The 26,722-nt window shown below is 48.5% G+C and overlaps 1 protein-coding gene across 1 annotated transcript; it reads left to right on the top strand.

Annotated features, from left to right (window-relative positions):
* The first annotated feature begins 5,691 nt into the window (after window positions 1–5,691).
* LOC125453599 (cyclic nucleotide-gated cation channel alpha-4-like) lies at window positions 5,692–24,949 on the top strand. The gene is made up of 6 exons (XM_059646973.1): window positions 5,692–5,806; window positions 9,644–9,893; window positions 11,672–11,776; window positions 15,261–15,367; window positions 20,023–21,018; window positions 24,513–24,949. The coding sequence occupies exons 1-6, from the start codon at window positions 5,692–5,694 to the stop codon at window positions 24,947–24,949; spliced, it is 2,010 nt and encodes a 669-aa protein (XP_059502956.1).
* Window positions 24,950–26,722: the final 1,773 nt, after the last annotated feature.

The raw sequence follows: 26,722 nt of genomic DNA, 5'->3' as shown, positions 1-26,722 counted from the left end.
TGTAGTCACATGTAGATCAGACCAGGAGGAGATGGCAGATTTTCCTTCTCTGAAGGACATGAATGAACCAGATGCGTTTTTCTGACAATCATTTCATGGTGATTGGATCCAGTTTTTTTTTTATTGAATTCAAATTCCACCATCTGCCATGGCAGGATTTGAACCCACATCTCCAGAACATTAGTTGGGTTTCTTGATTAGTAGTCCCGCAATAATACCACTACGCCATCACCTACCCCAGTAGATCTGAGTGACCCATAATGCATCACAATATGTCCAAGAGATAGTGGATCAAGTTGCCCACAGTGGATCAAGCTGCCACAGTAGATCCCATATTCAGTCTGGATCCAACAAGCATGAGATTGATCAACCCAGGCTGGATCCAACTGACACAGGTTGTGTCCCCTGTCCCAGAGCAGATCTTATCAATGTCCAGACTGGTTTCCAAACCCAGTGTTTCAGGGATAATCTCACTGGCCCAGATGCCACAGTGAGGTTATTGATCCATAATGTGGGCGGCACGCTGGCTCAGTGGTTAGCACTGCAGCCTCACAGCACCGGGGATCCAGGTTCAATTCCACCCTTGGGCGACTGTCTGTGTGGAGTTTGCATGTCCTCCCAGTGTTTGCGTGGGTTTCCTCTGGGTGCTCTGGTTTCCTCCCACAGTCCAAAGATGTGCAGGCTAGGTGGATTGGCCATTCTAAATTACCCATAGTGTTTAGGGATGTGTAGATTAGGTGAGCTGTAGGGGATGGGTCTGGGTGGGATGCTCCAAGGGTTGGTGTGGACCTATTGGGCCAAAGGGCCTGTTTCCACACTGTAGGGAATCTAAAATCTAAAAAAATGTCTCCAACAGGCTAAGATAGACTTCACTTGCTAAGAGTTGATCACATTGATCTGGAGATAAACAATGATCCCAACAGCCACAATCAATCTCATTGTATCAAACTGGAGCAATGATGTCATTAGGTGGATCCCCATTGCACAGAGTGCACCTCGGTGATCAAAAGTGCAGCACTGGGGAGTCGTGTGCACAACGCAGAAAGCTAGCACACACAGACACAGCAGCTAATCAGGAAGGCTAATGGAATGTTGGCCCTGATTTCAAGGGAGTTGGAATATAAGTGTCAGGAAGTCTTACTGCAGCTGTACAAGGTGCTAAGGTGACCATGTCTGGAGCACTGAGCAGTTTTGGTCTCTTTGGAAAGATATCAATTCATTGAAGGCGTGGCAGTTCAGAGAAAGTTCACTAGGATGATCCCTTGTGTGGAGGGTCTGTCTTATGAGCAAAGGCTTAACCAGCTCGGGACTCTACTCACTGGAGTTTCAAAGATGAGAGGTGAGCTAACTGAAGCATGGGAATCTAAGGGGTTTGACAGGGTAAATACTGAGAGGATGTTTCCCCTGATGGGAGAGTCTAGGACCAGTAGGCATTGCCTTAGAATAAAAGAGCACCAATTTATGACTGAGGTGAGGAATTTTTTCTCGAATGCACTGTACAACTGAAGCCTAAAATCCTTTTATGCTCAGTTTTTTTTTGCAGGATGTGGCCACCATTTATTACCCATCCTCAATTGCACAGTAGGCAGTTAACAATCAACCGCATTACCATTGGTCTGGAGTAACATGTAGGCCAGACCAGGTGAGGTCTGCGACTTTGTATCAGAGATAATAGGATTTCTGATGAAGGGTCCAGGCCTGAAACGTCAGTTTTCCTGCTCCTGAGATGCTGCTTGGCCTGCTGTGTTCATCCAGCTCTAAACCTAGTTATTGCGAGGTCTGCAACTTTCCTTCCTTAAAGACATGAGTGAACCAGATTCTTATGGTAACCCAATGTTCACATGAATGCCAGCTGGGAGGAGGGGAGGCAGGTTTAATCCAAGCAGCTTAAGGGTGGCACAGTGGCTCAGTGGTTAGCACTGTCGTCTCACAGTGCCACGCACCTGAGTTTGATTCCACCGTCAGGTGACTGTCTATTGCAGTTTGCACATTCTCCCTGTGTCTGTAAGGGTTTCCTCTGGATGTTCCAGTTTCTTCCCAAAGATGTGCTGGCTAGATGGATTAGCCATGGGGAGTGCCAGGATGGGGAATGGAGGGCAGGTCTGAGTGGAAAGCTCTTCGGAGGATCAGTGTGGACTCGATGGACTGAATGGCCTGCTTCCACACTGTAGGGATTCTATTCCATGATCCTCATTTGGCTAGCTTTCTAATTCCACTTTTATTAATTATTAATTTCACCATCTGCCACAGTCGATTTTGAGCCTGTATCCCCAGGACATTCACCTGAGGTTATAGCATCAGTCTCGTGGTATTACCAATATGCCTTTCTTATATTCCTCTTGACAGCATCCTATTGTCCTTTTCTTATTACAGCAAATGTTTTACTAACTGGCACCTATGGTTGATTAAGGTGCCAGTTAAAACAAAGTTTGCTGTACATTTTTTCATTTGTAGAGTCATACAGCATGGAAACAGACCCTTCATCTGTGGGATGTGGGTGTTGCTGGCTGACCAGTATTTTTTGCCCATCTCTAGTTACCCTTGAGAAAGTGGTGACGAGCTGCCTTCTGGAACCGCTGCTGTCCTCCAGCTGTGGGTTGACCCCGCAATGCTATTAGGGAGGGAATTCCAGAATATTGACCCGGCAATGCTGAAGGGATAGCGATATATTTCCAAATCAGAATGATGACTGTCTTGGAGGGGAATTTGGAGTTGGCGGTGTTCCCGTATATCTGCTGCCCTTGTCCTTCCAGGTGGAAGTGTTTGTGGAAGATGCTGTCTGAGGACCTATGATGAATTTCTTTCATTCGTTCAGAGTGTACCGTGCATTTGAATACATGGTCAGCCCAAAGATCATAAAAAAAGTATGCTATACTCCATTGGCATCAGGTCATTGCAAATATGGAAGGAAATTAAGGTTGAACAAGAAAGTATTCGCAGTGTTTACGTGGATCGAAGCCTGGGTTGAGGAATCCTTTGTCTGTCTGTCCCTTCTTCCTTCCCCCAAAGACAACCTTTGCTTCCAGAGATGATCCGTTCAACTGCTGAATGTCCTCTCTTGTCATCACCATCAAATGCTGAAGGGTCTGTTACACAACTTCCTGCTTAAAAGCTCCCATCCCAGCAACTACCATAGCACACAGTGACCTCTAACTAAGCAGGATAATGAAATGCGAGGCTGGATGAACACGGCAGGCCCAGCAGCATCTCAGGAGCACAAAAGCTGACGTTTCGGGCCTAGACCCTTCATCAGAGAGAGGGATGGGGTGAGGGTTCTGGAATAAATAGGGAGAGAGGGGGAGGCGGACCGAAGATGGAGAGAAAAGAAGATAGGTGGAGAGGAGAGTATAGGTGGGGAGGTAGGGAGGGGATAGGTCAGTCCAGGGAAGACGGACAGGTCAAGGAGGTGGGATGAGGTTAGTAGGTAGGAGATGGAGGTGCGGCTTGGGGTGGGAGGAAGGGATGGTCTGTGTTGCACAGGTTCACTTTCATCATAAAGGTGAGATTGTTTGAGTCCGCAGAGTTCTGTTCTTGCATCACCAATCTGGAAAAAATTCAGTGTTAAAGTATATCCAGCATTTGCTTGAGAAGACTTCCTCGGTATCTTTTCGTTATCTGCTTTGCTACCTTCCAAGAGACCCAGGCACTGTGGTGGATCACCCACATCGGGATCTAGATTACCCAGATCTCTAGAAGCTATATGATCAGTGGCACTTGTTGCTTTAGTTACCACCTCCCGCTTGTACCATAGTATAGGACAGGAATAGGATGCATCTAGGGGGTGACAACACACAGGCCACTCATCAACACCAGCAAACTCCAATCATGTCAACTCTTCAGGATCTGCAGCATCACTGCCTCCACATCATCCATGAGACTCCTAGCCTCAATCAACTCCCCTCCATCTGAGAACTGCTTTCTCAGGCTATCCCATAGCTGTCAGTTTAGCAACGTTATTGTGGCCTCCTGTGTTCAGCACTAGCTGACTCTGTAAGATTCAGGCTCCCACATATCCTGTATCTTATTCCGACTCCTGATATCCCAGTTTTGATGGAATACCCTCATGCTGATTGGAAGGTCCTCGCTGCAGCATGACGATGATAGTTGCTGGTGCATTCTGAGCAAAGCTTCCTTGAAGGATTGAATATTGTTTGTTAGAGGCTACCATATGTCAGATGTCAATCCTTGTGGATGTGGACTGCATATGTCCAATGCCTGTGGAGTATTACCTGAGAGTGTAGTGTCCAATATCCAACTTGGAGATCAAATAGTAAGCTGAATGGCCTGGTTCTCATTCTCATTTCCTTGCTGAGTTGTCCCAAAACAAGCATGTTTGGTGAATTTGGAACAGTACGCTGAATATCAATGAAGTGAATTATTGCATTACTAAACTGTTTAACAAACAATAATCTCTATCAATTGGCAACTCGTTACAGTTTAGACAGAATCTCATTGCGCCGCTTGTGAAAAGCAAGATCATTAGTGTCAAAATGAGTAGCAGGGAAAATGTTAGAATCCATTATGAAAGATTTCATAGCAGAACATTTGGAAAACAGTGAAAGGATCGGTCAGACTAAGCATGGGTTTAGCAAAGGAAAATCATGCTTGACAAATCCACTGGAATTTTTTGAGGATGTAACTAATTGAGTTGATAAAGGGGTTGGAGTGGATGTTATTAACTTGGACTTTCAGAAGCTTTTTATTAGGCTCCTACATAAGAGATTAGTGTGTAAACCTAAACACATGGGATTGGGGTTAATGTATTCACTTGAATAGAGATCGGTTAGGCAGAGAGGAAACAAACTGAAGGAATAAATGGGTCTTTTCAAACACCGCCTGGTAAGGTACAGCAGGGATGAGTGCTGGGACCCCAGCTATTTGCAACATATTAATGATTTCATTGAGGCAATTAAATGTAATATCTCAAAGTTTGCAAATGACAGGAAGCTGGGTGGAAAGGTGAGCCGTAAGGAGGATGCTCAATGGGATTCGGACAAGTTAGTGAGTGGACAAATGAATGGCCAGTGCAGTATGATGTGGATAAATGTGAGTTTTGCAAACTGCTTGATAGCAAAAACAGGAGGCAGACGATTATCTGAATGGCTGAAAATTGAGAGAAGGGCATGTGCAATGCGACCTAGATGTCCTCATACACTAGTCACTGAAAGTAAGTATGCAGGTTGTGAAGAGAGTAAATTGTATGTTGGCCTTCATAGTGAGGGGATTTAAGAATGGGAACAGTGAAGACTTACTGCAAATGTACAGTGCCTTGGTAAGACCACCCCTGGAGTACTGTGTGCAGTTTGGACTCATCTATTATATGGGGCCTTGGTAAGACCACCCCTGGAATACTATGTGCAGCTTGGTCTCCTTATCCAAGGAAGGATATTTTGGCCTGGATGAAGTGCAGCCAAGGCATATCAGATTGATTCCTGGGAGCTGGGACTGCTGTATGAAGATGGACTGGAACAGTACTGACCATACTCGCAGGAGTTTAGAAGAACGGGGTGGGGGGGGTGGTTGGCGGGGGCACGGGGCAGATTTTCATAGAAACTCACAAAATTCTAACAGCACTTGACAGGCTAAGTGCAGAAAGGATGTTCCCAAAGACTTGGGCGTTATCCAGGCGTTACAGTTTAGGGTCGCAGGATAGGGTGTCTAGAACTGAGGCAAGTGGTTGATTAGTGACAAATGGAATCCAATCTGAATAAGTGTGAGGTGATGTACTTGGGCAGGACAAACAAGGCAGGGGAATACATGACGGACAGTAGGATCCTGAAAAGTACCAAAGATCGGAAGGACCTCGGTGTGTATGTATGCCAATCCCTTAACATGTCAGGACAGGTGGATAAAGCAATAAAGAAGATAAATGAGATATTTGCCTTTATTAGTCTTTAAACATAGATGTTTGAGAGCAGGGAGGTGATGCTGGAATTATGTAAAATGTTGGTTACAAAGGGTCTTTCCATGCTGTATATCACTGTGACTCTATGGTTAGGCCACAGTTAGTATACTGTGTATATTTCCATAATGTGTTGTCTGTGCTGAAGAGGTTCACTTATGCAGAGAGATTAAACAGATTTTCTCCTTGGACCAGAGAAAATTGAGTGGAGACACGATTGAGATGTATAAAATAATGAGGGACATAGGAAGAAACATTACCCCCTTGATGGAGGGATCAATAACCAGAGGATACTGATTTATGGTAAGGGACAGGGAGTTTAGAAAATATCTGTGATAAAACCGGTTTGTTCAAAGAGTCGTTGGAATCTGGAACTCACTGCCTGTAAGGATGGTAAAGGCAGAAACCCTCATAATATTTAAGAAGGATTGACTGTCACTGGGGTACAGTCCCACACACACTGACTCTCACTGGGGTACAGTCCAACACACTGACACTCACTGGGGCACAGTCCCACACACACTGACTCTCACTGGGCTACGGTGCCACACACACTGACTCTCACTGGGCTACGGTGCCACACACACTGACTCTCACTGGGGTACAGTCCCACACACACCGACTCTCACTGGGGTACAGTCCCACTCACACACTTACTCTCACTGCGATACAGTCACACACACACACTGACTCTCACTAGGGTACAGTCCCTCACACACTTACTCTCACTGGGGTACAGTCCCACACACACTGACTCTCACTGGGGTACAGTCACACACACACTGACTCTCACTGGGGTACAGTCCCACACACACACTGACTCTCACTGGGGTACAGTCCCACACACACACTGACTCTCACTGGGGTACAGTTCCACACACACTGACTCTCACTGGGGTACAGTCACACACACACTGACTCTCACTGGGGTACATTTCCACACACACTGACTCTCACTGGGGTACAGTCACACACACACTGACCCTCACTGGGGTACAGTCCCACACACACACTGACTCTCACTGGGGTACAGTCCCACACACACCGACTCTCACTGGGGTATGGTCTCACACACACTGACTCTCACTGGGGTACGGTCCCACACACACTGACTCTCACTGGGGTACAGTCACACACACACTGTCTCTCACTGGGGTATGGTCCCACACACACTGACTCTCACTGGGGTACGGTCAGACACACACACTGACTCTCACTGGGGTACAGTCACACACACACACTGACTCTCACTGGGGTACAGTCCCACACACACTGACTCTCACTGGGGTACGGTCCCACACACACTGACTCTCACTGGGGTATGGTCCCACACACACTGACTCTCACTGGGGTACAGTCCCACACACACTGACTCTCACTGGGGTATGGTCCCACACACACACAGACTCTCACTGGGGTACGGTCAGACATACACACTGACTCTCACTGGGGTACAGACCCACACACACTGACTCTCACTGGGGTACGGGGTCCCACATACACTGACTCTCACTGGGGTACAGTCCCACACACACACTTACTCTCACTGGGGTACATTCAAACACACACACTGATTCTCACTGGGGTATGGTCCCACACACACACAGACTCTCACTGGGGTACGGTCAGACATACACACTGACTCTCACTGGGGTACAGTCCCTCACACACTTACTGTCACTGGGGTACAGTCCCACACACACTGACTCTCACTGGGGTACAGTCCCACACACACTGACTCTCACTAGGGTACAGTCACACACACACTGACTCTCACTGGGGTACAGTCACACACACACACTGACTCTCACTGGGGTACAGTCCCACACACACACTGACTCTCACTGGGGTACGGGGTCCCACATACACTGACTCTCACTGGGGTACAGTCCCACACACATCGACTCTCACTGGGGTACAGTCCCACACACACACTTACTCTCACTGGGGTACATTCACACACACACACTGACTCTCACTGGGGTACAGTCACACACACACACTGACTCTCACTAGGGTACAGTCCTTCACACACTTACTCTCACTGGGGTACAGTCCCACACACACTGACTCTCACTGGGATACAGTCCCACACACACTGACTCTCACTAGGGTACAGTCACACACACACTGACTCTCACTGGGGTACAGTCCCACAAACACACTGACTCTGGGGTACAGTCACACACACACTGACTCTCACTGGGGTACAGTCCCACTCACACACTTACTCTCACTGGGGTACAGTCCCACACACATCGACTCTCACTGGGGTACAGTCCCACACACATCGACTCTCACTGGGGTACAGTCCCACACACACACTTACTCTCACTGGGGTACATTCACACACACACACTGACTCTCACTGGGGTACAGTCACACACACACACTGACTCTCACTAGGGTACAGTCCCTCACACACTTACTCTCACTGGGGTACAGTCCCACACACACTGACTCTCACTGGGATACAGTCCCACACACACTGACTCTCACTGGGGTACAGTCACACACACACTGACTCTCACTGGGGTACAGTCCCACAAACACACTGACTCTGGGGTACAGTCACACACACACTGACTCTCACTGGGTACAGTCCCACTCACACACTTACTCTCACTGGGGTACAGTCACACACACACACAGACTCTCACTGGGGTACAGTCACACACACACACTGACTCTCACTGGGTACAGTCACACTCACACACTGACTCTCACTGGGGTACGGTCCCACACATACTTACTCTCACTGGGGTACAGTCCCACACACACTGACTCTCACTGGGGTACAGTCACACACACACACTGACTCTCACTGGGGTACAGTCCCACACACACTGACTCTCACTGGGGTACAGTCACACACACACTGACCCTCACTGGGGTACAGCCCCACACACACGCTGACTCTCACTGGGGTAGAGTCCCACACACACTGACTCTCACCGGGATAAGGCTCTCACACGCATTCTCTCTCCTCTCTCTCCCACCCATGCTCACCTTTCCCATTCCCTGACTTCCCTGCACTTGTTTTACTCTTTTTTTCTCCATTGCTTCCTTTTCTAGCCTTGTCCACATCCAGTCTTCTAATTTTTCATGTTTGAAATTTCTCCTGTTTGAGCTTCACTCTCGTCTTATTTGTCGCCCCTCTCTCCTCCATTAGTGGCTTCATGGTTAGCCCTGCTGCCTCACAGTGCCAGGGACCTGGGTTCGATTCCAGCCCCAGGCAACTATCCGTGTAGAGTTTGCATGTCCTCCCCATGTCAATGTGGTTGTCCATCAGGTGCTTTGGATTTCCTCCCACAATCCAAAGATGTGCAGGTTAGGTGGGTTGCCCATGGCAAATGCAGGAAATGGATCAGGGGCTAGGTCTGGGTAGAATGTTCTTTGGAGGATCAGTGCAGACTCATTTGGCTGAATGGCCTCTTTCCACACTGTAGGGATTACAATAGACCATAGAATAGTACAGCACAGAACAGGCCCTTCGGCCCAAGATGTTGTGCTGACCTATTATCCTACTCCAAGATCAAACTAAACTGTATACCCTAAATTTTACTATCACACCATCTATCATCTATCCATCTCTCTCTCTTTTCCCTCCCCGACACCATCAAGTTTTTGATCACTATAATGATAACTAGGATAAAACTGGTACTGGTCTGAGGTGAGCTGTTTGTCACAACAGGAACCTCTGAGCCACTGTTCTGAGCTGGTTTGTTACTGGTTGCTAAGATTCGTTTTGCAGCAAACAACCCTCAGATCCTCTGAGAATCGGGAGGAAACCTGGTGAGAAGAGATTCAGCTGCTGTGAGGGGAGTGGGGATCACAGCAAGAAGCTGGGGTCAGAGCAGGGGGGCAGCATACAGTGTGGGGTTCAACAGAGTCAGCAGCAGACAGCGAGCAGCAAGCACACAGCTCACCTGAAGGATACCCACATCAGTATGCTTGGAGGACAGACAGGAGAGGATGGTGAACCTGGACGGTGAGTGAGGAACCTCAGTATCATCACCGATTGGCTAATGGAGCTGCTGTGAGGCATTCTCTTATTCACAAAGCATCAGGCTCCCCGAGGTTCCACACCCGTAAACAACAGCTTTGGTTCAACCAAAAGCAGGCAATCAAACAAGGCTGAAGGGTCAGTACTGAGAGAGCAATGCACTGTCAGAGGGTCAGTGCTGAGGGAGAGCTGCACTGTCGGAGGGTCAGTGCTGAGGGAGCGCCGCACTGTCAGAGGGTCAGTGCTGAGGGAGCGCCGCACTGTCGGAGGGTCAGTGCTGAGGGAGCGCCGCACTGTCGGAGGGTCAGTGCTGAGGGAGTGCCTCACTGTCAGAGGGTCAGTGCTGAGGGAGCGCTGCACTGTCGGAGGGTCAGTGCTGAGGGAGCACCGCACTGTCGGAGGGTCAGCGCTGAGGGAGCGCTGCACTGTTGGACGGTCAGTGCTGAGGGAGAGGGCACTGTCGGAGGGTCAGTGCTGACAGAGTGGGCACTGTCGGAAGGTCAGTGCTGAGGGCGTGCCGCACTGTCAGAGGGTCAGTGCTGAGGGAGTGGGCACTGTCGGAAGGTCAGTGCTGAGGGAGTGGTCACTGACGGAGGGTCAGTGCTGAGGGAGTGCCACACTGTTGGAGGGTCAGTGCTGAGGGAGCGGGCACTGTCGCAGGGTCAGTGCTGAGGGAGTGGGCACTGTCGGAAGGTCAGTGCTGAGGGAGTTGGCACTGTCGGAGGGTCAGTGCTAAGGGAGTGCTGCACTGTTGGAGGGTCAGTGCTGAGGGAGTGGGCACTGTCAAAGGGTCAGTGCTGAGGGAGCGGGCACTGTCGGAGGGTCAGTGCTGAGGGAGTGGGCACTGTTGGACGGTCAGTGCTGAGGGAGTGGGCACTGTCAGAGGATCAGCGCTGAGGGAACACCGCACTGTCGGAGGGTCAGTGCTGAGGGAGCGCCGCACTGTCGGAGGGTCAGCACTGAGGGAGTGCTGCACTGTCAGAGGGTCAGCACTGAGGGAGTGCTGCACTGTCAGAGGGTCAGCGTTGACCGAGTGCCACACTATCAGAGAGTCAGTGCTGAGGGAGCGCCGCACTGTTGGGGTTCAGCGCTGAGGGAGCGCCGCACTGTTGGAGGTCAACACTGAAGGAATGCCGCGTTTTCAGAGGCTCTCTACTTAAGATAGAATACACGTGCCATAGAGGGAGTTCAGTGGAGCTTCCTAGGCTGGTGCAGAGACTGACAGTATGCGGAGGAAAAGATTGACTGTGTCAGTAGTCAGGAGAGTTTAGATGAGAGTGGATTGATTGAAACTGGTCAGATGTGTTGCGGTGGTGTGTGTTCCCTGGCTGTTGAGTGCAGGACTAGGGCACACAGTCTCAGCATACGTTCGAGATCATTTAGGACAGAGATCAGGAAAGATTTCCTCACTCAGAGGGGAATGAACCTGTGGAATTCTCCTCTAGGGAAAGCTGTTGAGGTCAAGACACTGGATGTATTCAGGAAACAGATAAATAAATTTCTGGAGTTTATTGTCATTAAGCCGTATGGAGAAAAAGTGAGAGTATGGTATTGAGACAGAGGATAAGCCATGATCATATTGATTGGTGGAGCGGGCTCAAAGTGCTAAATGTCGTCCTTTTGCTCATAGTGTCTAAGTTTCTGTGTTACTTGCCCTATGACAGTATCATTCTCTGCTGTCTGCCTACCTGATATATTTCACTGACGAATGTGAATAGGGTCACAAGATTGATCATATGCTGTGGTAATTGTTGTCCCCAAAGGGTGAAGCCACGTTGGATCTTGGATCCCATGGGGGATTGGTATATTCGATGGCTCGCAGTGTCTACAGTCCCCGTCATCTACAACTGGATCATTCTTGTTGGCAGGTGAAAGCCCATCTCAATGTTCAGCAATCATACACATAAGCAACTGTTATAGTGCAGAAGGTCCATCACACCTACACTATTGTCTCCTGCTCATCTCCTGCCTTTTCCCTATATTCGTGCACATCATTTCTATCTAAATAACTATCCAATACCTCCTTGAATGTCCCAATTGATCGACATTTCCAGGCAGTGCAGTGTAGACCCTAACCACTTGCTGTGTGAAGAAGACTTTTTACTCTCACATCACCCTTGCTTTATTTGCATTTCATTTTAAATGTATGCCCCTCTCGTACTTGTTCCTGTAACATGCAGGAACAGCTTCTCCCTGTCGGCTCTGTCCAGCCTGTGTATGATTTTGAAATCTTTATCAAATCGCCTCTTAGCTTTCTCCTCACCAAGGAAAACAATGCTGACTTATTCAATCTCTTCTCATTACTGATGTTCCTTGAACCATAGTTGCAAACCACTTCTGCACCCTCTCCAATGCATCCACGTCGTTCCTATGATGTGGTGTCCACAACTGTACACACTACTCCAGCTCAGGTCTAACCAGCGCCTTGTACAAGTTCAACATCAGCTCCTCCCTCTTGTACACTATGCCCCTATTAATAAAGTGGGCAACAGTTATCAACCATCAATGACCTTCCCTCCACCATAAGGTCAGAAGTGGGGATGTTCGTCGATGATTGCATAATGTTCAGCACCATTCGTGACACCTGAGCAGTCCATGTTCAAATGCAACAAGATCTGGACTATATCCAGGTTTGGGTTGACAAGTGGCAAGTGACATTCATACCACACAAGTGCCAGGCTATGACCTTCACCAATAAGAGACAATCTAATCACCATCCCTCGACATTTAATGGTGTTACCATCACTGAATCCCCCACTTTCAACATCCTGGGATTTATCATTGATCAGAAACTCAGCTGGACTCACCATATAACGTGTATTTCCAAGACAGGATGGTGAATGGTTTGGAGGGAAACTTACAGGTGATGGTCTTCCCATGCATCTGCTGCTCTTGTCCTTGTCGATAGTGGTGATGGTGGGTTTGGAAGGTGCTGCCCAAGGACCTTTGACGAATTTCTGCAGTGCATCTTGTAGATAGTACGCACTGCTGCTATTGACCATCAGTGGTGGAGGGAGTGGATGTTTGTGGATCCAGTGCCAGTCAAGCGGCTGCTTTGTCCTGGATGGTGTCAAGTTTCTTGAGTTTCGTTGGGGCTGCACCCATCCAGGCAAGTGGGGAGTATTCCATCACACTCCTGATTATGCCTTGTAGATGGTGGGACAGGATTTGGAGAGTCAGAAGGTGAATTACTCACCGCAGTGTCCCATCTTCTGACCTCCTGTTGTAGTCACTGGGTTCATGTGGTGAGTCCAGTTGAGTTTCTGGTCAATTGCAATCCCCAGGATGTGGATAGTGGGAGATTCAGTGATGGTAACATCATTAAATGCCACGGGTCGGTGATTAGATTGTCTCTTATTGGTGATGGTCATAGCATGGCATTTGTGTGGCATGAATGTTACTTGCCACTTGTCAGGCCAAGCCTCGATATTGTCCAGATCTTGTTGCATTTGAATGGGCCACTTTAATCTGCGGAGTTGTGAATGGTGTTGAACATTGTGCAATCCACAACAATAATCCCCAATCCACAACAACCATCCCCATTTCTGACCTTATGATGGAGGGAAGGTCATTGATGAAAGATGATAGGACACTACCCTGAGAAACTCCTGCAGAGGTGTCCTGGAGCTGAGATGACTGACGTCCAAAAACCACGACCATCTTCCTATGTGCCAGGTATGACTCCAACCAATGGAATGTTTGCCCCCATACCCATTTATTTCGGTATTGCTAAGGCTCCTGGATGCTGACTGTCGAGTAGCCTCACTTGAGGTGTTCCTCTCAGGTCCATTTCCTGGGAGGTGCCAAGCCATGACCTCTCTATAATCCGCTCAGAGGGTGGAGGTGTCATTAATATCTGGGGGAGCTGATGGGGCATTTCTAAGAGAAATCAGTAGGTACTGTTTTGATAACATTTGCTATTTGCATTATATGTTAATTCTGAATTAATGGTAGCTTGTATTATTGTTCTAAGACTGTAAAGTTTATTGTCACTTGTTCAAAACCATATAATCCTACGATTTTATTCTTTTTAGTAGATTCCCTGAGGCTCATCGTAGTCTGTTTTAATAATAAAATGTTACTGATCCCTCAGCAGAACCTCAAATAAAGTTGGTGGATTGATCTGGGATCATTAAATAATTTAGGGTCTCTTCTAGGATTATATTATGATTTCAGGAATAGCACTATCAAACGTCAAATGTGACCAAGAAGATTCCACCAATTTTTCACCAATTCACTGCTGATGCTTTTGACACACTGGCTCACTGAATCTCATTAAGCTTCACCAGGAATTACACAGATGGAAATAGAGGGAAACAACTGAAATGAAAGGGATAAAGAGAAGAGAATAAATAATAGATTGCGACAGGGAAGAAATGGGAATTAACAGAGAAAGTGAATAGCAATGAAGAGACACGTAGAAACATAAAAGGAGCAGGGAGAGGCCATTTGGCCGATTGTGGCTGATCTTTCAACTCAATAGCCTATTCCTGCTTTCTCCCCATAATCTTTGATCCCATTCACCCCAATTGCTATTTCTAGTTGCCTCATGAATGTATTGGCATCAACTACTTCCTGTGGTAATGAATTCTACAGGCTCCTACTCTTTGGGTAAAGAAATGTCTCCTCATCTCTGTCCTAAATTATCTATCCCGAATCTGCATACTGTGACCCCTGGTTCTGGACACACCCATCATCGGGAACATCCCCCTGTATCTACCCTGTCCAGTCCTATTAGAATTTTATAAGTCTCTATGAGATCACCCCTCATTCATCTGAACTCTAGCAAAAACAATCCTAACCTAGTCAATCTCTCCTCGTACATCAGCCATCCCTGGAATCAGCCTAGTAAACCTTCGCTGCACTCCCTTGAGAGCAAGAGCATCCTTCTTAAGACCAAAACTGCACACAATATTCCAGGTGTGGCCTCACCAAGACCCTGTACAACTGCATCAGGACATCCCTGCCCCTATACTCAAAACCTCTCACAATGAAGGCCAACATACCATTTGCCTTCTTTACCAATTACTGCACCTGCATGCTTACCCTCAGCAACTGGTGCGCAAGGTAGAATGTAATGAGAATAACAGAGAAATAAATAAGTTAAAGAGATCAAAATGTGATAGTGAGTGACAAAGAGAGGGAGATGGCAGGGCTGTGATGCAGAAAGTGTTAAGTGATTGCAATGGTCACCTGTAGCTGCTGAATAGGAAGCAGCTTTGAGTTGGACTGGGTCAAGAAATGAGGGAGGGATTGCCAGTGGTTTAGGATCTGGCTGAGCACTTGGCCACAGGCTGTTTCTTCCTGCTTGCTGTCCTGGCTGCTTCAACACTCAGACTGATTGCTTCCAAGGTGGAGTTTCACTGACCTTCAGTCCAATTACCTGTCTGTGTGGCTGTTTCTGGATTACCTCTCAGACCTCATCTACCTACTGAGTATGGCAGTCAGGTTTAACACAGGTGAGTGTGTTTGCATGTGTCCACTTTGTTTTTGAGGTTAGGGTGAAAACACTAATCCTACACCCCACAGACACATTCAAGTTAATTGTACAGAGTCAGGGAGGGTTGATGAGGGTAATGCTGTTGATGTGGTATACATGGACTTGCAGAAGGTTTTTGATACAGTGCCACACAACAGGCTTGAGCAAATTTCGAACTCATAGAATAAAAGGGACAGTAGCAATGTGGATACAACATTATCTGAGTGACAGGAAACAGAGTTAATGGTTCATGGAACTTTTTCAAGTTTGTAGTGGAATTCCCCAGTTTTCGGCCTTTGCTCTTTCTGATATACAGAATGCAAATTCAAGCAGATGAATCAAAACAAACAAAAGCAGCCTAATTTGTGGGGAGGGCAGTGGGTGGTGTGAAGGATAGGTCGCAGGTGAAGTTCAAAGCAGAGAAGTGTAATGTGATGCTCTTTGCTAGAAAGAACAAGGAGATTCAGAATGAAACAAAGAGCAATACCCTAAAGCAGGTTGAGGAGCAGAGGGAGTTGGCTGTATATGAGCACAGATCAGCACAAATGGCAGGGAAAGTGGAGGGAGCAGTTAATAAGGCATTCAGTGCCCTCAGTTTTATTATAGAGGCCTAGAGTACAAGAGCAAGGAGGTGATGTTGAACGTGTACAAGAGACTTGTTACTCGACCCTAAGCTGGAGGACGAGTGCATGTGATTGTGGGCATCACGTTATAGAAAAGGTGTGAACATATTGGAGAGAGTGCAGAAGTGATTTACAAGAATGGTTCAGGGATGAGAAATATCATTGATGAGAAGAGATTGAAGAATTTGGGACTTCTTGGAGAGAACAAAGCTGAAAGGAATCTGACAGATATTTTCAAAATACAAGAGGATGGACAGAGTAAAAAGGGAGAAGCTGGTCTGACTGAAACCATCAAGAACCAGTGGACACAGATTTAAAGGATTTTGCAAAAGAAGCAAGTGCGCGGTGAGGAAAAACCTTTTATATACAGTGAGCGGTTAGGGTCTGCAATGCAGTGGAGGCATATGGTGGAGGCAGGTTCAACTGAGGCACTGAAGAGGCAATTAGACTATTAGCCGAGAAGGAAAAATGTGCAGGGTCACAGGAAGGATACAGAGGAACAATACCAGGTGAAATTCTCATTGGAGAGTCAGTGTAGACAGATGGGCTGAATGTGTTGCTCCAATTCTCAGATCCTCAGGGACCTAGAATCATGGGGAATGCAAAAATTCAGCAGGTCAGATACTGGCTGTGGGTGAGAGGGACATCTCACTCACTAAAACAATTATCATTTCACACAATCAGTATTCAGGTGAATTTCAGATTAAACACAAAGTAACAAAAGGAATTATTTGGGATAGATGAGTAACAGTTTGATCAGAGGGATCAGTACTAAGTAGCGTTTTAATGAGGACAGGCAGAGAGAGGAGAGAGAGAGAAAGAGACAGAGAAGTAGAGAGAGAAGAAGAGAGATAGATGAAGGGACGGAGAGAAAGATAGGTATAGAGAGAGAGAAATTGAGAGAGATAAAGCGATGGACAGACAGTGGAGGTAGAGAAGGGGAGAACAATATCAAGGGAATGGTAGAGAGAGATAGAGGGAGAGCTGTGGAGTGACTGACAGGCTGAGAGACAGAGATTGATTTTAAGGAGTATTTTAAAGGACAGGTGAGAGGGAACAGTAGAAAGAAACTCGTAAAGAGATATTGAAAAGGAGAGTGTAGAGCTGGATGAACACAACAGGCCAAACAGCATCTCAGGAGCACAAAAGCTGACGTTTCGGGCCTAGACCCTTCATGAGAAAAGGGGGAGGGGGAGAGGATTCTGAAATAAATAGGGAAGGTGGGGGAGATCGAAGATAGATAGAGGAGAAGATAGGTGAAGAGGAGACAGACAAGTTAAAGATGCAGGGATCGAGCCTGTAGAGGTGAGTGTAGGTGGGGAGGTAGGGAAGGGACAGGTCAGTCCGGGGAGGACGGACAGGTCAAGGGGGCAGGATGAGGTTAGGAGGGAGGGAATGGAGGTGCGGCCTGAGACGGGAGGAGGGGATGGGTGAGAGGAAGAACAGGTTAGGGAGGCGGGGATGAGCTGGGCTGGTTTTGGGATGCAGTGGGGGTAGGGGAGATTTTGAAGTTTGTAAAAGCTTGTGAATTGTACATCTCAGATGTCCTCATTTTTCAAGGACCCCAACGTCCCCCCCGCAGTGGTTGAGAATGCTCTCGACCATGTCTCCCGCATGTCCCGCAACTCATCCCTCACACCCCTTCCCCGCAATAACCGCCCAAAAAGAATCCCCCTTATTCTCACACACCACCCCACCAACCTCCAGATACAACGCATCATCCTCCGACACTTCCGCCATCTACAATCCGACCCCACCACCAAAGACATTTTTCCCACCCCACCCCTGTCTGCTTTCCGGAGAGACCACTCTCTCCGCGACCCCCTTGTCCGCTCCACACTCCCCTCCAACCCCACCACACCCAGCACTTACCCCTGCAACTGCAGGAAGTGGTACACCTGCCCTCACACCTCCTCCCTCACCCCCATCCCAGGTGCCTGGAAGACTTTCCACATCAAAATGTTCATCTGCACATCTGCCAATGTGGTATACTGCATCCGCTGTTCCCATTGTGGCTTCCTCTACATTGGGGAAACCAAGCGGAGGCTTGGGGACCGCTTTGCAGAACACCTCCGCTCAGTTCGCAACAAACTACTGCACCTCCCAGTCGCAAACCATTTTAACTCCCCCTCCCATTCTTTAGATGACATGTCCATCCTGGGCCTCCTGCAGTGCCACAATGATGCCACCCGAAGGTTGCAGGAACAGCAACTCATGTTCCGCTTGGGAACCCTGCAGCCTAATGGTATCAATGTGGATTTCACAAGCTTCAAAATCTCCCCGCCCCCCCCCCCCACTGCATCCAAAACCAGCCCAGCTCGTCCCCGCCTCCTAAACTGTCCTTCTTCCCACCTATCCCCTCCTCTCACGTCAAGCCACACCTCCATTTCCTATCTACTAACCTTATCCCATCCGCTTGACCGGCCCGTCCTCCCCAGACTAACCTATCTCCTCCATACCTCCCCACCTACATTCCCTCTACTTGCTCTATTCCCACCCTTTTAACTTGTCTGCCTCCTCTCCACCCATAGTCTCCTCTATCCATCTTCAATCCACCTGCCCCTCCCTCCCTATTTATTTCAGAACCCTCTCCCCACCCCCTTTTCTGATGAAGGGCCTAGGCCTGAAACATCAGCCTTCCTGGTCCTGAGATGCTGCTTGGCCTACTGTGTTCATCCAGCTCCATACCTTGTTTTCTCAGATTCTCCAGCATCTGCAGTTCCCATTATCCCTTGAAATGGAGAGGCTGGTCAAGACAGAGAGATAAAGAGACTGAGAGAGGCTGGCAGACAGCAAGATAGAGAGAGAAGTGGAGAGAGCATGGTGGAGAGAAGGAGAATATGAGAGAGACAGAGAGAGGTAGAGAGTGAAAGATGGAGTGATAGAGGGAGTGAGGCAAGGAGAATGAGATATGGAGAGTGAGATAGAGAGATGGAAAGGTTTAGGGAGGGAATCCCAGAGAGTAGGACCAAGGAGCAGGAATCATGATCACCGATCAAACAGTGTTTTAATCTGGCAGCTGCTCAAGGGCCAGGACTGGAGGGTAATGGGGCTGGGCAGGAGTGGGACCGGGGGGCAGGAGTGGGACTGGGGGCAGGAGTGGGACTGGGGGTAGGAGTGGGACTGGGGGCAGGAGTGGGACTGGGGGTAGCAGTGGGACTGGGGCAGGACTGGGACTGGGGGTAGGAGTGGGACTGGGGATATGTTTTTGAGACCCGGGGTAGGTTATGGGGGTGGGTGATGGGGAGTGTTGTGGGTTAGTGGGAGTGGGAGAGGTTTGTGGGGTTAGAGGAGAGAATGGGGGAGGGGTGTGGGGTGATGGAATGTTATGGGGGTAGGGGAGGGTACAGGGTTGAGGCAGTAGTGGGACTAGGGGTAGGAGTGGGACTGGGGGCAGGAGTGGGACTTGGGCCAGGAGTTGGACTCGGGGTAGGAGTGGGACTGGGGGCAGGAGTGGGACTTGGGCCAGGAGTTGGACTCGGGGTAGGAGTGGGACTGGGGGCAGGAGTGGGACTTGGGGCAGGAGTTGGACTCGGGGTAGGAGTGGGACTAGGTGTATGTTGTTGAGACTGGGGGTAGGTTATGGGGGAGAGTAATGGGTGATGGGGAGTGTTGCAGGTTAGTGAGAATGGGAGAGGTTTGTGGCGATGGAGGAGAGAGTTGGGGAGCAGTGCGGGGTGATGGAAGGTTGTGGGGGTAGGGGGAATTTGCAGACCAGGGAGCGGTGAAACTGTGGAGGCATTTGAAAACAAGAATGAGAATTTTATACCCAAGATTTTGCTTAATCAGAGAATAAGGATGTCAGGGAGCGTGGGATGTGGGGCAGTGCGGAGGAAAGCTGGGTGAATGGGATCTGGTGAATAGAGTGAGTTCCAATATGGAGGCAGAGGAGTTTTTGATGAATTGAAGTTGATGTTGGATGAAGGGTGTGTTTGAACTGTAGCTGACAGCAGTGTTTTCAAACATGTCCTTAGCTCAGTGATGGAGCGTGTCTGGAATTCTCTTCCTGCAGGATATCTGGAGCAGGGAATCTTAGTGACAGACCGCTGGCAGATTGCTGCAAGGTATGTTCGGAGCCATGGCTTCAAGTTGGACCTGCTGTCCTTGGTACCCACAGATCTCCTGTACCTTCAGTTTGGTGTTCACAGTCCAGCTGTCCGGCTCAATCGGCTACTCCCAGTCCGCTGTCTCCCGGAGTTCCTGCAGCGCCTGGAGACCCATGTGTTCTATCCCAACACCTACCGGGTGCTCTGTACCTCTGCCATCCTGGTGGCCAGCATCCACTGGAATGCCTGTGCCTACTTTGCCCTGTCCAGGCACATTGGCTTTGGGCAAGACCCTTGGGTATATCCCAACATCTCGGACCCTGACAATGCCCGCTTGAGGCGCCAGTACCTCTACAGTTTCTACTTCTCCACCCTGATCCTGAGCACTATAGGGAACATCCCAAAGCCTGTGCGGGAGGAGGAGTTCCTCTTTGTGATGGTGGATTTCCTCATCGCTGTGCTGGTCTTTGCGAGCATCGTGGGAAACATGGAGTCGATCATCTCCAAGCTGGACAAGGCGGCTCACAGTGTCTTCCCCGATCACCAGCTGATCAGGGATTACCTCCGCTCCCAACGGGTCGACACGAAGCTGCAGCGACGAGTGACCGAGTGGTCTCAGCACCTGCGCCTCTACAAGAAGGTGACCAACGAGAGGCAAATCCTGCAGCTGCTCCCGGACAAGCTGCAGGCTGAGGTGGCGGCCTGTGTCCACCTCCAGACCCTCAGGAAGGTCCAGCTTTTCCAGTCCTGTGATCAGCGTGTGCTGTACCAGCTGGCCATGAGACTGCAGCCTCAAGTCTTCAGCCCCGGTGACTATGTGTGTCGGAAAGGGGACATAGGCAGGGCCATGTACATCGTTCAGGATGGGCTCCTGGCGGTGGTCGCTGACGATGGACTGAGCCAACTAGCTGTCCTTGAGGCTGGCAACTATTTTGGAGAAATCAGCATCCTCAACATAGCAGGTAAGATCCTGCAGAGCTCCACTGCTCAATCCTACTCAGTGGCCCACCTCCTATAGAGTCATAGATTCCCTACAGTGTGGAAACAGGCCCTTCAGCCCAACAAGTCCACACCAACCCTTGGAGCCTCCCACCCAGACCCCTATAACCCACCTAATCTACGCCTCCCTGAACACTACGAGCAATTTAGCATGGCCGATCCACCTAACCTGCACATCTTTGGACTGTGGGAGGAAACCGGAGCACCCGGAGGAAACCCACGCAGACACGTGGAGAATGTGCAAACTCCACACAGACAGTTGCCTGAAGCTGGAATCGAACCCGGGTCCCTGGCGCTGTGAGGCTGCAGTGCTAACCACTGAGCCATCGTACTGCCCAGATCCAGGAGCTCCCATATTCAGTTCCCACTCAATGGAATGGTTATCACAGCATAATGAAGACTGTGGCCATTCGGCCCACTGTGTTTGTATTGGCTCCTAGAAAGTGTAATGAGGATCAATGGTCGGCACAACATCGTGGGCTGAAGGGCCTGTTCTGTGCTGTACTGTTCTATGTTCTATGTTCTATGTAATCCAATTATTCCCAATCCCTCCTAAAAATGTTTCCTCTTCAAATATTTATTTCAATTCCCTTTTGGAAAGTTTTGTTACATTTCAGGCAACACATTCTATGCCACAAAAAACCTGCTGTGTCAATACACTCTCCTGTAAGTTCTTTTATGACAAGAACAGACGGGTATTAAAAAGAAAGGAGCAGGAATAGGCCATTCAGCCCCTTTGGCCTTCCCTGCCACTGTGTAAGACTGTGGTTGATCTGCTCCAGGCCGCGATATCTTTCTTATGCCAGCTGTTGATAGCCCTCAAATCCTCAATATTTCAAAAATCTATCTACCCCCATCTAAATACTTTGATTGATCTAGTTTCCACAACAGTTTGGAATAAAAAATTCCAGACATTCGCTGCCACTTCACCATCCTGCACCTCTATTCTCTCGTTTATTTTTGATTGTTTTAAACTTCCTGCTGTTGAACCCTCCACTGTTAATTAGTTTAAATCTCTATCAACAACCTTCATTATATGATTCACCAATACACTGGTCCCAGCTTGGTTCACATGAAGCCCATCGCAGTTGAACAGCTCTCTCGTTCCGCAGTACTGGTGCCACGTGAATCGGAAATCTTTTCTCCCAAGTCACTCATTTACCTCTAATCTTATTTATCCTGTACCAATTTGCTTGTGGCTAACATGGAAAACTGGAGATGATTATTTTTATGACTGTGCTTTTTAATGTATCCCCAAGCTGCTTGTAATCCCGCAACAGAACATCTTCCCTGGTGCTACCACTGTGATTATTAAATTAGAATTATTAAATAAATTAGATAAGTACAGCAATAAGAAGTACTTGGAGGAATATGGGCCAATCGCAGGCAGATGGGACTAGTTCAGTTTGAGATTGTGGTTGGCATGGACTGGTTGGATCAAAGGGGTCTGTTTCTGTGCTGTATGGCTCTGTGTAATTGGCCACGACAACTAGATCATCCTCCTCCCATTCCAAGTTCCTCTCCTACCCAGAAGAAATGTCCTGAATCTTGGCACCAGGTCAGTGACATAACCTTCAAGACTCTCTGTCTTTGCTGCAGAGAACAGTTTCTGTTTCGCTCACATTTCCCCCATTTCACTGACATCTGTTGTTTCTCCCTTCATTTGAGTGGTGCTCAGGACCATGCTGCTGTGGTCAGTTTGCTCACCCACCCTGCAGTCTGTAACCTGGTCCAACTCTGGGAAGGACAACATTGTTCCTATTCAATAAAGGCTGTGGGTCCTCCAAAGCTGAGTTCTGGGACTCCATCTCAATTGCAATTCCAACCTCTGCCCCTGACCATGACCCAAATTTGGCGTAATTAATGGAAGGAATGTGATTGCACCTTGAAGCACAGTGTCTGGGTACCTCTCCCCCTCCCTGAACTCCCACAGAGTCTGTAGCTCAGACTCCAGCTCATCGACTCTGAGATGAGCTGCCTCAAGCAGCCATCACTTCCTGCAGACGTGGTCACTACAAATCACATTGGCATCCACAAGCTCCCACATACTACAGCAGCAACACATGACCAACACAGCCGTCTCCAGTCTATGTACTAGATTAATTTGAATGTTAAATATTTCAGATGTGAATTTTTTTAGCTGCATTCATCAGCTGCAATAATATCTCCTGTTTGAAACCATTGGACCAATCAACAGCATAAGAAATAAGCTGCGTGCTTTCTTGCCATAAAAAGGGTGGCAATGGTCAAATAGTATTATTACCAGACTATTAATCCAGAGACTCAGGTTCAAATCCTGCCATGGCAGATGGTGGAATTTGAACGCAATAAACATCTACAAGTGTCAATCAATCATTGACAGACTGTATGGAAATGCTTATCACTAGTAAGCCCATATTTTTCTAAATCCTATCCCTAACAATCTTCTCCAGTGATTTCCCAACCAGTGACATAAGGCTGCCTAGCCTGTAATTTCCTGGATTAGTTTTGTTGCCTTTCCTAAACAAAAGAACAAGCATGTCTATTTTCCAAGCCTCTGGGACTCCTCCTGTGACCAAAGAGGACTCAGAGATTTTGTACAAGGTCCCAGCAACTTCCTCACCTGCCTCCCTTAGCATTCTGGGATGGATCTCATGAAGCCCTGGGACTTATCGACTTTGGTGCTTTTCAAAACATCCAGCACTTACCTCCTATTTTACATCGGCAGGTGCCACAACATTAACAGTCCCTCCTGAGAATCACCATCCACTCTGTGTTCGGCATGCACAGGTAGGGCCAAAGGATCTGTTTCTGTGCTGTATGACTTCAAGATGACTGCGTTGATAAATTTCAACTCCACTTTTCTGCCATTTCCCATACACCATGACTGATAAAATATCTATCTACCTCAGGCTAGTATATATACATTGTGACACAACCTCATTGTTAAGGGAGAGCTGTACAGTGGAAGGTTGGTACTGAGGGAGTGGGCACTGTCGGAGGGTCAGTGCTGAGGGAGCACCGCACTGTCGGAGGGTCAGTGCTGAGGGAGTGGGCACTGTCGGAGGGTCAGTGCTGAGGGAGTGGGTACTGTCAGAGGGTCAGTGCTGAGGGAGTGCCACACTGTCGGAGGTTCAGTGCTGAGGGAGCACCGCATAGTCGGAGGATCAGTGCTGAGGGAGCACCGCACTGTCGGAGGGTCAGTGCTGAGGGAGCGGGCACTGTCGGAGGGTCAGTGCTGAAGGAACGTCGCACTGTCAGAGGTTCAGTGCTGAGGGAGTGGGCACTGTCGGAGGGTCATTGCTGCGGGAGCGCCGTAGTGTTGGAGGGTCAGTGCTGAGGGAGCGCGCACTGTCGGAGGGTCAGTGCTGAGGGAATGTGAGCATGGTAAGCCTGTTCTTGAGCATTCTTGTGGGTTGGGTCACGGCCCAGATGAGACCTTTGATTATCATGAATTTTTCTGCCATTGTACTTTCAGGGAATAAATCTGGAAACCGGAGAACTGCAAATGTTCGGAGTGTTGGATATTCGGATCTTTTTGCCCTGGGGAAGGATGACCTGACTGAGGTGCTGGTGGATTTCCCAGAGGCTAAGGAGATGCTGGAGGCAAAAGGCCAGGAGATACTGTTGAGGATGGGGCTGTTGGATGGAGCTGTTGTACCAAGTGAGGAGGAGAAGGGGAGGACGGTGAGGAATGTGGGGCCTCTGCAGAATTCCATTGACTTGTTACAAACAAGAATGGCTCGCCTGATTGCGGAAATTGAATCCAGTTTTCAAAAGATGAGCTTTCGGCTGGACCACGTTGAGGATGTGCTGGGGGTTGATGAGGACCGGGAGAGGAAAAGGAATGTTGAGGATCCAAAGCCAGACGAGACCCAACCAAGCTCACGCCGTGCAGCTCAAAGACTGAGCTGAAGTGAGGGGATGTCGGAAATCTGAAACAAAAACCGAAACTGCTGGAGAATCTCAGAAAGAGTTAACATTTCAAATCTTGTGACCCTTCTGAAAAGGTTAACTCTATTTCTGTCTCCAACGATGCTGTCAGACCTGCCAAGTTTCTTCAGCAATTTCTGTTTTTATTTTAAGTCCATACAGCTGGGCCAAAGATCAGGTTGTTGCACCAGCTAAAGGTGCAATCTTATGTGCAAAGCAGCCTCATCCCAGCTCATTTCAAGCTCAATTCCAGGTTCAGGTCCAGGATCAGGCCCAATCCCAGGTTCAGGCCGTGTTAAAACAACCGGCTACAGGAAGCTCAGGGTCCCACTTGTGCACAAATCGGAGGTGTTCCACAAAGCAATCACCCAGTCTGCATTTGGTTTCTCCAGTGTAGAATGCCACCACCAAGTACATTCTCCCCTCATTCCCCTGTCTGCATTTCACAGGCATTATTCCCTCTGGACCTACCCAGTCCAATCCTCGACCACCAACACCACACCTCCCTTCCCACAGCTCCTTCCCATGTAACCACAGAAGGTGCAACACCTGCCCCTTCATCTCCTCCCCTGCTCACCATCTAAGGGCCTAAACAGTCTTTCCAGATGAAGTAGCATTTCACCTGTACCTCCTCCAACCTTGTGTGTTGTATTCACTGTACCCAATGTGGCCTACTCTACATTGGACAATCCAAACACAGACTGGGTGACCGCATTGCAGAACATTTCCAGTCCGTGCGCAAACATGACCCGGATCTTTCTGTAGCCTGTCATTTTAACACAGCGTCCTGCTCACATACCCGTGTGTCTGTCCTCGGCATGCTGCAGTGTTCCAGTGAATCACAAAGCAAACTGGAGAGACAACAACTTAGCTTCAGACGAGGCACATTACAGCCTTCTAGGTTGAATATTGAGCTCAACATCTTCAAATTGTGAGCCATTTCTTCCCTTTCTTTTAGCCTTGCTCGTTACATTGCCTGTCACCGTCTCTCCTCTCCACCCCTACCCAAAGAACAAAGAAAACTACAGCTCACGAACAGGCCCTTCGGCCCTCCAAGCCTGCGCTGATCCAGATCCTCTATCTAAACCTATCACCTATTTTACAAGGATCTGTATCCCTCTGCTGTCTGCCCATTCATGTATCTGTCTAGATAGATCTTAAATGACCTTACTGTACTCGCCTCTACCACCTCCGCTGGCAACGCATTCCAGGCACCCACCACCCTCTGTGTAAAGAACTTTCCACGCATATCTCCCTTAAACTTTCCTCCTCTCACCTTGAAATCGTGACCCCTAGTAATTGAGTCCCCCACTCTGGGAAAAAGCTTCTTGCTATCCACCCTGTCTATACCTCTCATGATTTTATAGACCTCAATCAGGTCCCCCCTCAATCTCCATCTTTCTAATGTAAATAATCCTAATCTACTCAACCTCTCTTCATAGCTAGCACCCTCCATACCAGTCAACATCCTGGTGAACCTCCTCTGCACCCTCTCCAAAGCATCCACATCCTCTTGGTAATGTGGCAATCAGAACTGTACACAGTACTCCAAATGTGGCCGAACCAAAGTCCTATAAACTGCAACATGACCTGCCAACTCTTGTACTCAATACCCTGTCCGATGAATGAAAGCATGCCGTATGCCTTCTTGACCACTCTATCGACCTGCGTAGTGACCTTCAGGGTACAATGGTCCTGAACACCCAGATCTCTCTGCATCAATTTTCCCTAGGGCTTTTCCATTTACTGTATAGT

This window comes from Stegostoma tigrinum, chromosome 6 (genome assembly GCF_030684315.1).
Source record: "Stegostoma tigrinum isolate sSteTig4 chromosome 6, sSteTig4.hap1, whole genome shotgun sequence".
Classification (NCBI taxonomy): Eukaryota; Metazoa; Chordata; class Chondrichthyes; order Orectolobiformes; family Stegostomatidae; genus Stegostoma; species Stegostoma tigrinum.
Note: the sequence above shows the minus strand (reverse complement) of the source record. Positions and strands in the feature narration are given on the sequence as shown.

What these genes read in the sequence shown, in the direction of transcription:
- LOC125453599 (XM_059646973.1), top strand. Translation starts at nt 5,692, where the DNA reads ATGGAATCCAATCTGAATAAGTGTGAGGTGATGTACTTGGGCAGGACA. An exon ending in TGGATCATTCTTGTTGGCAG is followed by an intron (nt 11,777 to 15,260) that starts GTGAAAGCCCAT and finishes ATTGCTTCCAAG; the next exon opens with GTGGAGTTTCACTGACCTTC. An exon ending in GGCAGTCAGGTTTAACACAG is followed by an intron (nt 15,368 to 20,022) that starts GTGAGTGTGTTT and finishes CTCTTCCTGCAG; the next exon opens with GATATCTGGAGCAGGGAATC.